The 12,500-nt window shown below is 48.0% G+C and overlaps 1 protein-coding gene across 3 annotated transcripts in view; it reads left to right on the top strand.

The window, feature by feature from the left end:
- cdc42bpaa (CDC42 binding protein kinase alpha (DMPK-like) a) overlaps positions 1-12,500 on the top strand; it is a 96,881-nt gene that overhangs the window by 19,708 nt on the left and 64,673 nt on the right. For all 3 annotated transcript variants that reach the window (XM_031579703.2, XM_031579704.2, XM_031579702.2), the window contains exon 2: positions 4,636-4,727. In XM_031579703.2, the coding sequence (XP_031435563.1) occupies positions 4,636-4,727 (92 nt within the window). The remainder of the gene's footprint in view (positions 1-4,635; positions 4,728-12,500) is intronic.

Here is a 12,500-nt window from a genome sequence, read left to right as displayed (position 1 = left end):
GGATGTGTTGTCGGGGTGCTGTGCTGGGCTGGACTGAGGGATGAGGGATGTGTTGTTGGGGTGCTGTGCTGAGGGATGAGGGATGTGTTGTCGGGGTGCTGGGATGAGGGATGTGTTGTCGGGGTGCTGTGCTGCACTGTGCTGTGCTGGACTGGGATGAGGGATGTGTTGTCGGGGTGCTGTGCTGCACTGTGCTGTGCTTGACTGGGCTGAGGGATGTGTTGTCGGGGTGCTGGGATGAGGGATGTGTTGTCGGGGTGCTGTGCTGCACTGTGCTGTGCTGGACTGGGCTGAGGGATGTGTTGTCGGGGTGCTGGGCTGGACTGGACTGTGCTGTGCTGTGCTGGACTGGGCTGGGCTGAGGGATGTGTTGTCGGGGTGCTGTGCTGGACTGCACTGGGCTGGACTGGACTGGACTGAGGGATGTGTTGTCGGGGTGCTGTGCTGGACTGCACTGGGCTGGACTGGACTGGACTGAGGGATGTGTTGTCGGGGTGCTGTGCTGGACTGCACTGGACTGGACTGGACTGAGGGATGTGTTGTCGGGGTGCTGTGCTGGACTGCACTGGGCTGGACTGGACTGGACTGAGGGATGTGTTGTCGGGGTGCTGTGCTGGACTGCACTGGGCTGGACTGGACTGGACTGAGGGATGTGTTGTCGGGGTGCTGTGCTGGACTGCACTGGGCTGGACTGGACTGGACTGAGGGATGTGTTGTCGGGGTGCTGTGCTGGACTGCGCTGGACTGGACTGGACTGAGGGATGTGTTGTCGGGGTGCTGTGCTGGACTGCACTGGGCTGGACTGGACTGGACTGAGGGATGTGTTGTCGGGGTGCTGTGCTGGACTGCTCCATGGGACGCTGTCTGGACCAAAGGACGGCATCACTGAGCCGCTAATGTTAGGCCCTCATACCCATTTTATTCCGTAACATGCAGAAGTTCACACACTCTATTCCGTAACATGCTGAAATTCACACACACTCTATTCCGTAACATGCTGAAGTTCACACACTCTATTCCGTAACATGCTGAAGTTCACACACTATTCCGTAACATGCTGAAGTTCACACACACTCTATTCCGTAACATGCTGAAGTTCACACACACTCTATTCCGTAACATGCTGAAGTTCACACACTCTATTCCGTAACATGCTGGAGTTCACACACTCTATTCCGTAACATGCTGAAGTTCACACACTCTATTCCGTAACATGCTGGAGTTCACACACTCTATTCCGTAACATGCTGAAGTTCACACACACTCTATTCCGTAACATGCTGAAGTTCACACACACTCTATTCCGTAACATGCTGAAGTTCACACACTCTATTCCGTAACATGCTGAAGTTCACACACTCTATTCCGTAACATGCTGAAGTTCACACACTCTATTCCGTAACATGCAGAAGTTCACACACTCTATTCCGTAACATGCTGAAGTTCACACACTCTATTCCGTAACATGCTGAAGTTCACACACACTCTATTCCGTAACATGCTGAAGTTCACACACACTATTCCGTAACATGCTGAAGTTCACACACACTCTATTCCGTAACATGCTGTTCATGTGGGGGTGAAGACGCGTGGCACTTTGTGGTGATTCTGTTCTCATGTGAGAATGGCAGTTCATTATTAGATTGATTTTATCGGATTACATTCACATTAACAGATCTCGTATGTGAAAGGGGCAACACACACACACACACACACACACACACACACACACACACACACACACACACACACACACAGACCCATGGCCAGGTCAGAAATGATGGCCATCACTGCACTAATGCCATGTGCTCCGCACTGCTCCGCACTGGCCTACATTCATACAGGCAGGAGCACATCAACCCTCAGAGAATGACAAACAGCATCAGGATCGCCTACAATCACAGTAACCTAGGGAACGTGCACTGATATTGAGACGGAGGTGGAGCTCCACACACCAATCCATGATCACTCGTGCAGGGACAAATACACCGGTCCCATACTGAGGACACGTGATACAGAGACCTGACAGCAGATAGTTTCAGATATATTTCTCTTTATATTATATATATATATATATACACATATATAGGCTAACCAATTTGAAAAAGGTTTAACAAGGTTTGGAACAGGCAGTTTAGGTAGGTGAGTCTATTCTTGATGTGTAGCTGAAAGAGCTCTTCTCTGGGAGTGACCCATATGAGAGCCAAGAAGTGTGTGTGTGTGTGTGTGTGTGTGTGTGTGTGTGTGTGTGTGTCAGATTGCAAAGGATAGTTAATTAGCTAAGCTGCACCTTCAGACAGGGATTCCTCCAGAGTACACAGCTCCTTGGATGGTGTGTGTGTGTGTGTGTGTGTGTGTGTGTGTGTGTGTGTGTGTGTGTGTGTGTGTGTGTGTAATTGTAGGGGGGGGGGGCTGCTGGGGAGAGGGCATGTTATAGGGTCAGACACAGTGCATGTGCAGTCAAGAGCATGCCAAAGTGTGTGTGTGTGTGTGTGTGTGTGTGTGTGTGTGTGTGTGTGTGTGTGTGTGTGTGTGTGTGTGTGTGTGTGTGTGTGCGTGCCATGGATCTGTAGGGCAATTGGGCCTGAGTGTTTGTGGCTCGTGTAGCAGAAAGCCTGCTTCAGTAGGAGAGTCAGTACACTCCATTATCAGCCTCTGGACCAGAGAGTGTGTGTGTGTGTGCGCATAAGCGTGTGTGTGTGTGTGAGCCTGTGCATATCTAGGCTAGTTTATTTATACAGCACATTTCATACACAGAGGCCACTCAATGTGTTTTACATAAATAAGAGCAAAACGAACATCCAAGGGAAGGCATGTTTCCTAGGTAACTGTTATCAGTCTGTCAAATAGAAGTGCGTGCGTGTGTTTAAGACTTTGTGCATGAGAGTGTGTGTGTGCATGAGTGTGTGTGTTGATGCCTGTGTGTGTGTGCATGCCTGTGTGCAATACTTTGGTTGTGTGTGAGCAGATGGCCATGTGCACAAGCATATATAAGAAAGGGTTGCTGTGTAGTCCTGCTCCTCTTTTGCGTGTGTGTGTGTGTGTGTGTGTGTGTGTGTGTGTGTGTGTGTGTGTGTGTGTGTGTGTGTGTGTGTGTGTGTGTGTCCTCTTGACTTCTGCCATCTGAGTCTGATTACTGGCCTGTAAACTAGAGGATGAAGTCGCTCTCCACTCTAGTGTAACACACTGTGAAGTGTGTGTGTGTGTGTGTGTGTGTGTGTGCTCTCCACTCTGGTGTAACACTCTGCCGTCACGCTGAGGAGACACAGCACCGTCACAGCGCACACAAATGTGACCCATCTTGGAGTGGTTTTCCCTATGGTGTGTGTGTGTGTGTGTGTGTGTGGCCCTAGTTGTGCTGGGATCAGGCATGGGTCGTTGGCTTAATGCATAGCCCTCAGGCTTCTACAGGCTGTTTTCTCACGTTCATGCAGCCAGAATTTCCCCCTCGTCGAGCATTTTCCCAGACATGCTTCTAAATTACATTTCTTCCGCCTATAGAAAATTGAGTTAATCCAGAGGATGTGTGTATCGTTTGCATCCCCCCCCCCCCCCCCCCGCCCTCGGGCCTGTCTTGAGTGTGTCTTGAGTGTGTCTTGGTGTGTGTGTTGTTTCTGACATGTGTTCTGCTGTGAATCTCTGAAGGCTTCAGCAGCCATCTAATCTCATGCTGCGTAGTGTGTACCATTCAGACGCCTCAGTCATACAGGCATTTAGAGCCCAGCATTCAAGACCACATGCAGCGCAGCACAGAGCAGAGCACTGCAGAGCAATGCAGCGACTTATCCTGAAGTGATTCACATGGGTTTGGTTCAGTTGCTTTATGGAGTTCTAGGTAATTGAATTGAATGGAACTCTGCTTTTCAGTTTTGTGAAGTTGTGTTTAATGAACTAAACTGCGCATTTAAAGGAGTTGGGGAAGTGTAGTTTTACTGAATGGAACTGCATTTTTATAGGAGCTGGGAAGTGTAGTTCTACTCAATGGAAGTGTGCATTTATAGGAGCTGGGAAGTGTAGTTTTACTGAATGGAACTGTGCATTTATAGGAGCTGGGAAGTGTAGTTTTACTGAATGGAACTGCATTTTTATAGGAGCTGGGAAGTGTAGTTCTACTCAATGGAAGTGTGCATTTATAGGAGCTGGGAAGTGTAGTTTTACTGAATGGAACTGTGCATTTATAGGAGCTGGGAAGTGTAGTTTTACTCAATGGAACTGTGCATTTATAGGAGCTGGGAAGTGTAGTTTTACTGAATGGAACTGTGCATTTATAGGAGCTGGGAAGTGTAGTTTTACTGAATGGAACTGTGCGTTTTTATAGGAGCTGGGAAGTGTAGTTTTACTGAATGGAACTGTAAATTTATAGGAGCTGGGAAGTGTAGTTTTACTGAATGGAACTGTGCATTTATAGGAGCTGGGAAGTGTAGTTTTACTCAATGGAACTGTGCATTTGATCATTTCCTGCTCTCTTGCCTTCTGATGGATGCTTCTCTAGCGCCAGCGGGGCCTTTTTTATTGCCTCGATCACTGAAGCATTTGTTTCGCCTAATGCCCAGTCAACTCTTAGCTGTGACGAGCTGGAGTCATTAATGAACTCTCTCTCTCTCTCTCTCTCTCTCTCTCTCTCTCTCTCTCCAGCCAAGCCGTTCACCTCCCATGTGAAGCAGATGCGACTACATAAGGAGGACTTTGAGATCTTGAAGGTGATTGGCCGAGGAGCCTTCGGAGAGGTAAGTTAGTTCATCCCATTGGTCAGAACAGTATGGGGGAGGGCCACTAATGCAAAGGGGAGAGAGAGAGAGAGAGAAAGCTGGATCTCCCAGTCAATTCTCTCCTACCAAAATATTTGTCATGACTCCTGTTTCTTGTCAGAGAGAACTATGGAAAGATGTGGGATACACACAGATGTGTGTGGTTGTTTGTGATTGAGGTGGGGGGGAAACCAAAATTGATATTGAGATCATATTTTCCTCTTAAATATTTTTCTGGGCAGATACTGATTACTGAGCAGTATTTGGGGTGGATATTCATTGGCAGAAAGCCGATTATCAGAGCCAGTTGAATAGTGACCATTGAGTTCATGATGTCCTGTGAACATAGAAATAAAAAGCCAGTTGAATAGTGGCCATTGAGTTTATGATGTCCTGTGAACATAGAAATAAAAAGCATTTCTGATTCCCTCTGAGCTGTCATTTCTGTGTAAATTGCAGAGAAGAAAACACGTGAAGACACACGGCAATACAACTGATGCTCTACTAGGGCTGGCAACACAAACAAACAAACAAACAAACAAACATATCCAACACTTTTCTTTCACCCAGACCGCTGAGTGTAGATACTATTGAGATTTGTCATTTTTACTTAAAAAACACCCCTGTCTAAATGGTTTAGACCACTGGTAGCCTGTGAAACACCCCTGTCTAAATGGTTTAGACCACTGGTAGCCTGTGAAACACCCCTACTTCCAGGTAGTGGTACGGTTGCCGAGGGAACGGTGGAGAATGAACCTGTGTATGGAGTTGTATGGAGTTGTAATAACGAAGTTTTAATCAATAAATGATTAGAATTTACAATTTTGTATTTATAGTAGTTTAACAGCCAGCGTGAACATTTTTTTGATTGAGATCTAATGTATTCAGATGATGAGTGAGCAAGACAAAGCATTTGAGTATTTCGGATCGAGCGTTTCAATGGCTTTTCCCTGCACCTCTAAGAAAACATGTTTGTCTGATGGAAGTTTCTATGGCAAGTGGTGGTGAATGACCAGACTGACCAGTAAACCCGTAACTAAAACGGCACCGTGGTGATGATGATGACGAGGGACAAACAGAAGGGGGCTGGTCTGCCCAGATATTACTCGGCTGGCCAAATGGCTGACTACTTCCTGCCTGTGTGTCGTGGCTCAGTCTGTGACACAAGCTATTAATTAAACATACACACACGATACAGTGCGTTTGAGAATCGACGCAGTATCACAAAACATAATATTGTGATACTCAAGTGTATCAGTATTTTCTCTCCGCCCTACGCTTCATGGTGTTTAAAGGGTGCTCCTGTAAGATGCCTGTGGTTTGCCAGTGGGGCAGGTTGGACCAATCAGAGCAGGTCTAACCCTCAGCCCTAGCACTTAATGGACCAATCAGAGCAGGGCTCCATGGTGTTTAAAGCGAGCTCCTGTAAGATGCCTGTGGTGTGCCAGTGGTGCAGGTTGTTATGGCGGTACATAAACATGTGGTCTACACTCTCAAGAGTGTGTTTGTTTGATCTTTCATGCTCTGCCCCACCGCTGCAGGCTTGGCCTAACCCTCAGCCCTAGCACTTAATGGACCAATGAGAGCAGGTCTTACCCTCAGCCCTAGCACTTAATGGACCAATCAGAGCAGGTCTAACCCTCAGCCCTAGCACTTAATGGACCAATGAGAGCAGGTCTTACCCTCAGCCCTAGCACTTAATGGACCAATCAGAGCAGGTCTAACCCTCAGCCCCAGCACTTAATGGACCAATCAGAGCAGGTCTAACCCTCAGCCCCAGCACTTAATGGACCAATCAGAGCAGGTCTAACCCTCAGCCCTAGCACTTAATGGACCAATCAGAGCAGGTCTAACCCTCAGCCCTAGCACTTAATGGACCAATGAGAGCAGGTCTAACCCTCAGCCCTAGCACTCAATGGACCAATCAGAGCAGGTCTAACCCTCAGCCCTAGCACTCAATGCACCAATCAGAGCAGGTCTAACCCTCACCCCTAGCACTTAATGGACCAATCGGAGCAGGTCTAACCCTCAGCCCCAGCACTTAATGGACCAATCAGAGCAGGTCTAACTCTCAGCCCTAGCACTTAATGGACCAATCAGAGCAGGTCTAACCCTCAGCCCTAGCACTTAATCCATTCCTCCCTCCCTCCCTCCAAATCTGCTTGTTATTGACCCAGCACTTGCCAAGCTCAGATCACCTGCTGGACCGGCCTGGATAGGTGGATTCATCTCTCCCTGTCCTTGTGTGTGTGTGTGTCATTGGGGCATTTAGAGGGTGGATTCATCTCTCCCTGCCCTTGTGTGTGTGTGTGTGTGTGTGTGTGTGTGTTCGTGTGTGTCATAGGGGCATTTAGAGGGTGGATTCATCTCTCCCTGTCCTTGTGTGTTTGTCATTGGGGCATTAAGAGGGTGGATTCATCTCTCCCTGTCCTTGTGTGTGTGTCATTGGGGCATTTAGAGGGTGGATTCATCTCTCCCTGTCCTTGTGTGTGTGTGTGTGTGTGTCATTGGGGCATTTAGAGGGTGGATTCATCTCTCCCTGTCCTTGTGTGTGTGTGTGTGTCATTGGGGCATTAAGAGGGTGGATTCATCTCTCCCTGTCCTTGTGTGTGTGTGTGTGTGTCATTGGGGCATTTAGAGGGTGGATTCATCTCTCCCGGTCCTTGTGTGTGTGTGTGTGTGTGTGTGTGTTCGTGTGTCATTGGGGCATTTAGAGGGTGGATTCATCTCTCCCTGCCCTTGTGTGTGTGTGTGTGTGTGTGTGTTCGTGTGTGTCATTGGGGCATTTAGAGGGTGGATTCATCTCTCCCTGTCCTTGTGTGTGTGTGTGTGTGTCATTGGGGCATTAAGAGGGTGGATTCATCTCTCCCGGTCCTTGTGTGTGTGTGTGTGTTGGTCATTGGGGCATTTAGAGGGTGGATTCATCTCTCCCTCTCCTTGTGTGTGTGTTGGTCATTGGGGCATTTAGAGGGTGGATTCATCTCTCCCTGTCCTTGTGTGTGTGTTTGTCATTGGGGCATTAAGAGGGTGGCTCAGATCACCTGTTGGTCCTGCCTGGAGAGGTGGATTCATCTACACAAATGTGTTTTTCACTGGAAGGGCAGGTCACATGACTCACTTAGAACCGCTGTCCTGGGAGTGTGATAACAGATTTATCAGGAAGGGAGAGACAGAGAGAGAGAGAGAGAGAGAGAGAGAGAACTGGAAACGCTCTCCCTCTGCTGGCTTCAGTCTCCCCCCACTCTGTTATAACCTGCTGATGCCTGAGGAAAGAGTCATACAGAATACGGTATTATGTTTGTCCCTCTTGGGCCCCTGTATTTGAGGGGTGAAGGAGTCGAGGATTTGTTATGAGGGGTGGAGGTGTTGTGCCTTACAGCAGAGACGGGAGCAGGGCTAAAAGTGTGTGTGTGTGTGTGTGTGTGTGTGCGCAGGGGCAAGCCAGCACAGTGGAACTGATGCCAAGAACATCACGATCCCCAATCAAACCACTCGAGAATAAGAGCACACCAAGAATGTTGATGGTGCGCTATTTCTGTGTGTGTGTGTGTGTGCGCCAGCCAGAGCGAAAGTGTGAGTGTGTTCTTGAGAGAGTTAGTGTGTTTGTGTGTGAGAGCGAAAGAAAGTGTGTGTGCGTGTGTGTGTGTGTGTGTGTGTCTCTTCCCTCTTTAAGCCGTGGCTGTAAACATTGCCTCAGCTGGTCTTGTGTAGTCAACAGAGAGGGATCTAAGTGCAGTCAGGCTCGCTCGCCGCTGATAATGACATTTTCTCTTCTCTGATTGGCTAATGAAGCATGTGCTCCTCTCCTCTCTTCTCTTATTGGCTAATGAAGCATGTGCTCCTCTCCTCTCTTCTCTGATTGGCTAATGAAGCACCCCCATCATGTGCTCCTCTCTTCTCTGATTGGCTAATGAAGCACCCCCATCATGTGCTCCTCTCTGACACGTGACGCAGGGAGATTGTTGCTCTTGTCAACGGTGAGTTGAGAATTCAAATGCTCAAGCCCCTTACCGGCTCTCCACTCTTCTGATAACCCAGCAGTATTACTCCGCAAAGAAAGCTCGTCTGTTTCGTTTTCAGGCAAAAGTCACATGGAGTAGAAATGGGCTTCCCAGAACAGAGAATGTTACAGTAACCAGTAATCTAAATGAGTTCTGGTTTTAGTTCTGTTTAGAGCCCGGGCGGGCCGTGCAGCCCTGCTGAAGAGAGGAGGAGGAGGAGGAGGAGGAGGAGGAGGAGGAAGGGGGGGGGGGGGGGGTTGGTGGTGTTGAGAGTAAGATGTCGTTGGCTCTGTCGGCGTTTGTTCTCTCCGTGAAAACTTTAGTAACCTCTCACTCTGGCTGGAATGTTCAGAATTCTCAATGAAAGCTTGTCTTGGCCACTCCGACGGGCTTCGGCGGGGAGCGGGGGGGGAGCGAGGGGGGGGGGGGGGGGGGTGGAGTGGATCCTACACGCACTTCCCTTGGACTGTCCCGGGCGCTGGGCGAGCGAGCGGACGGCCCTCTGCTGCTCTGCTGCTCTGCTCAGTGTGCCTCTGTTTTGCTTTTCTTTTTTTCTTTTTTTTCTTCTCTCTTTCTTCTTTGTCCTCCCATCGCCAGTAGAAAAATAGAGCAGTGTTCTCTACTCACACACACACACACACACACACACACAAGCTGTGAGCAGTGTTCTCCACTCATGCCTCTATGCTGGAACGGAGGGTTTGCTGTCAGAAACAAGCACCTCGAGGCATGTTTAGACACATTGCTCACAGCTTGTGTGTGTGTGTGTGTGTGTGGACTTGCGTGCACACACACACACACACACACACACACACACACACACACACACACACACACACACACACACACACACACACAGGGGGCCCTTGTTGTATATGGGAAGTGTAGAGTGTGAATGAATGAGTATGGGGAAACAGCGGGTAGCTTTCGTGGACGAGGCCTGACCCTGTCAGAAGCTCCTGTGTGTGTGTGTGTGTGTGTGTGTGTGTGTGTGTGTGTGTGTGTGTGTGTGCGACTATCTGCGTAGGCTGACAGGCTTTAAAAAAAAAAAAAGAAAAAAAAGCAGCATCTCCTAACCAAATGAGCCCCAACCCCGGTAGTCCATGTTTTAAGCCCTGTTCTGTCCAGACATGCTTGGATGCAACTCTCCCCACAGCTCTTCAAGTATAATTGGATCCCTCTCAAAGATTACAATAAGGCTGCGGAGCTTAGTGCAGTTGCATCGGCCCCAGCCACAGACTCAGACTCGGGCACAGCGGCCCGGTAGGCAAGCCTGTGCCAACAGGAAGCGATTTGGCCTCGGAATCTCGTGATGATGGACAAGACCTCCCGTTCCAAATCTACGCAGGTGCATCTGGCATGGCGTCAAAACGCCATTCTGATCATGAATTGGGACCACTGTTTGATCCTTACTGCTGAATGAATCCTCTCTATCTGAGAAGGCCTCTCTGGACACACACACACACACACACACAGTTGTCTAATACAGAACGAATGAATCCAGTAGCATCTGAGGGTGTAAGAAAGCATTACATGCTGAAACCCATAAAATAAACGTATAGGGTTATTCTCATCCCATGTGACTGAGCGGAGCAAAGATCAAGGTCCTCTCTGTTGAAGTAACACTATGCAACAATTTGACACTTTTTGAGGTATGGTTTTATAGGCAACTAGTTTTGGTACCATCCTCAAGTTCATTTTGATAGCATATGGTCATGTGAAGGACAGATAAACACCTGTGTCTTCCCCACTAGCCATCCAGGATATGCCCTATGTAGTTCTGTGTACCTGGCTGGAACACCCTGCAAAAGTGGAAGAAAAGCTTTCACACGCATGACATTGCAAGCTTTACTGCCAAAAGACACCAGTTAGTGTGTTGGCAAGCTTCTATCAGTGTCAGCTGGGCTGTTGGTGTTGTTTGCAAGGTTTTTGCATGCCTTTTTAGGTAGTTAGCTGACTAGTTTTGGAACAGAACTCCGTATTGCTGCTTTAAGACTGAATATCTGCTATCCAGCGATGAATATCTCTGTTACAAATGTACTATAGAGCCATTATGCTGGGCTGTGGAGAGAGATGGTTTTGGGGAAGAGGGATGGTTGTTGTTGAGTTATGGAAAGAAAGATTGTGTGTTGTGGGCGGATGGTTGTTCTATTGTGGAGAGATGGTTGTTTTGCTCATACCAGATGCCTGTTGTGTTGTGGAGAGATGTTGTGTACTGGAGAGATGCCTGTTGTGTTGTGGAGAGATGTTGTGTTGTGGAGAGATGTTGTGTACTGGACGGATGTCTGTTGTGTTGTGGAGAGATGTTGTGTACTGGAGAGATGCCTGTTGTGTTGTGGACGGAGGCCTGTTGTGTTGTGGTGAGATGTTGTGTTGTGTACTGGGGGGTATTCGTCGTAGCTCGCTAAGCGGTTTACACCATAGCATATCATTATTGTAGAAAATGATTAAGGTGGACTCATGATAAGAATAGAGAGAAATACAGACAATTTATTTTCACTGCTTCAATTTATTGCATTTGTTATTAATACATTTAGTCATTTAACAGACTCTTTTATTCAAAGTGACTTACAAGAAAATTTAGAACTATATCGAGGAAGGAGGTGAGGGGATTCGAACTAGAAACCTTGTAGTTTCGAACCGGTAGAGGGATCCTCTGTACCAGTTGACACTTGCCGTCAGTTATTCATACATAGATATCACCCTATAAACATCCCAACACACCTTGCTCTCACAGCGGTGGCGGTGTTGAATTTTGCCATGATTATGGTCTTGTATTCTTCATAAGCGTTCATGTTCATCTCCTGCTCGCCAGCGGAGAAAAAAAGAGCCCTTTTCTTTGAGTTTAGAACCATTATACCCTTAGAAAATCATTGTTTTGGTGATCGACCTTTCCTGCCTTTTGAAGTAGGACGTGCACGCGCAATAGCCCTGATAACTTTAGCCTGGTTGAAATTAACCACATGATTTGGATGCGGATTAGCCGTTGAACGAACCGATATTTGCTGTTCACAATCAGCTCGCTAATCTTAACGGGCTAAAAGGCCAGTTGATTAACTTAGCTTCAACCCTACGACGAACAGGCCCCAGGAGAGGTGCCTGTTGTGTTGTGGAGAGATGTTGTGTACTGGACGGATGTCTGTTGTGTTGTGGAGAGGTGCCTGCTGGGAGGTGTGTAACCCAACACCCTGTGTGTGTTGCAGCCTCTCCTGCCCCGCTGGCGACTCCAGCCATCAGCCCTGACAGCATGACTGCTTATCAGCACTGCGCATCTCTTGGCTTTCACAAGCTTGGAAGTGTGTGTGTGTGTGTGTGTCATCTCTTGGCTTTCACAAGCATGGAAGTTATTATTTAGTTTTCCTGGCAGCAACACACAGCTCATCCTCTGCAGTTCGAAGCACAGTTGTTGTAGCACAGTATGATGATATCATGATGATATGATGATGATGATATCATGATATACCTGGCTTCTTAGGGGGAAGCTACTTTCTCTCTTTTCAACAGGCTAGGCAGGAGGCAGCGTTTTAAGAACTGGAGCGGTCCTCCTCTCACTAATCTGAATGGTCCTTTTGGTTCACGTACCGTTCCAGTCCGGCTCCGAACGCCACGGACTGATAAGAACATTCCATTTCATTCGCCGAGATGTTGCGTTTGAACGTTCCAGTTCCAGTCTGATAAAGTTCTGTTGTGCTAACGACGTTCCATTCCTCTGATTAGAAGTCTGTTGTGTTTTAGAAAGCTTCTGTGCGCT

This window comes from Clupea harengus, chromosome 14, assembly GCF_900700415.2.
Source record: "Clupea harengus chromosome 14, Ch_v2.0.2, whole genome shotgun sequence".
NCBI lineage: Eukaryota > Metazoa > Chordata > Actinopteri > Clupeiformes > Clupeidae > Clupea > Clupea harengus.
Note: the sequence above shows the minus strand (reverse complement) of the source record. Positions and strands in the feature narration are given on the sequence as shown.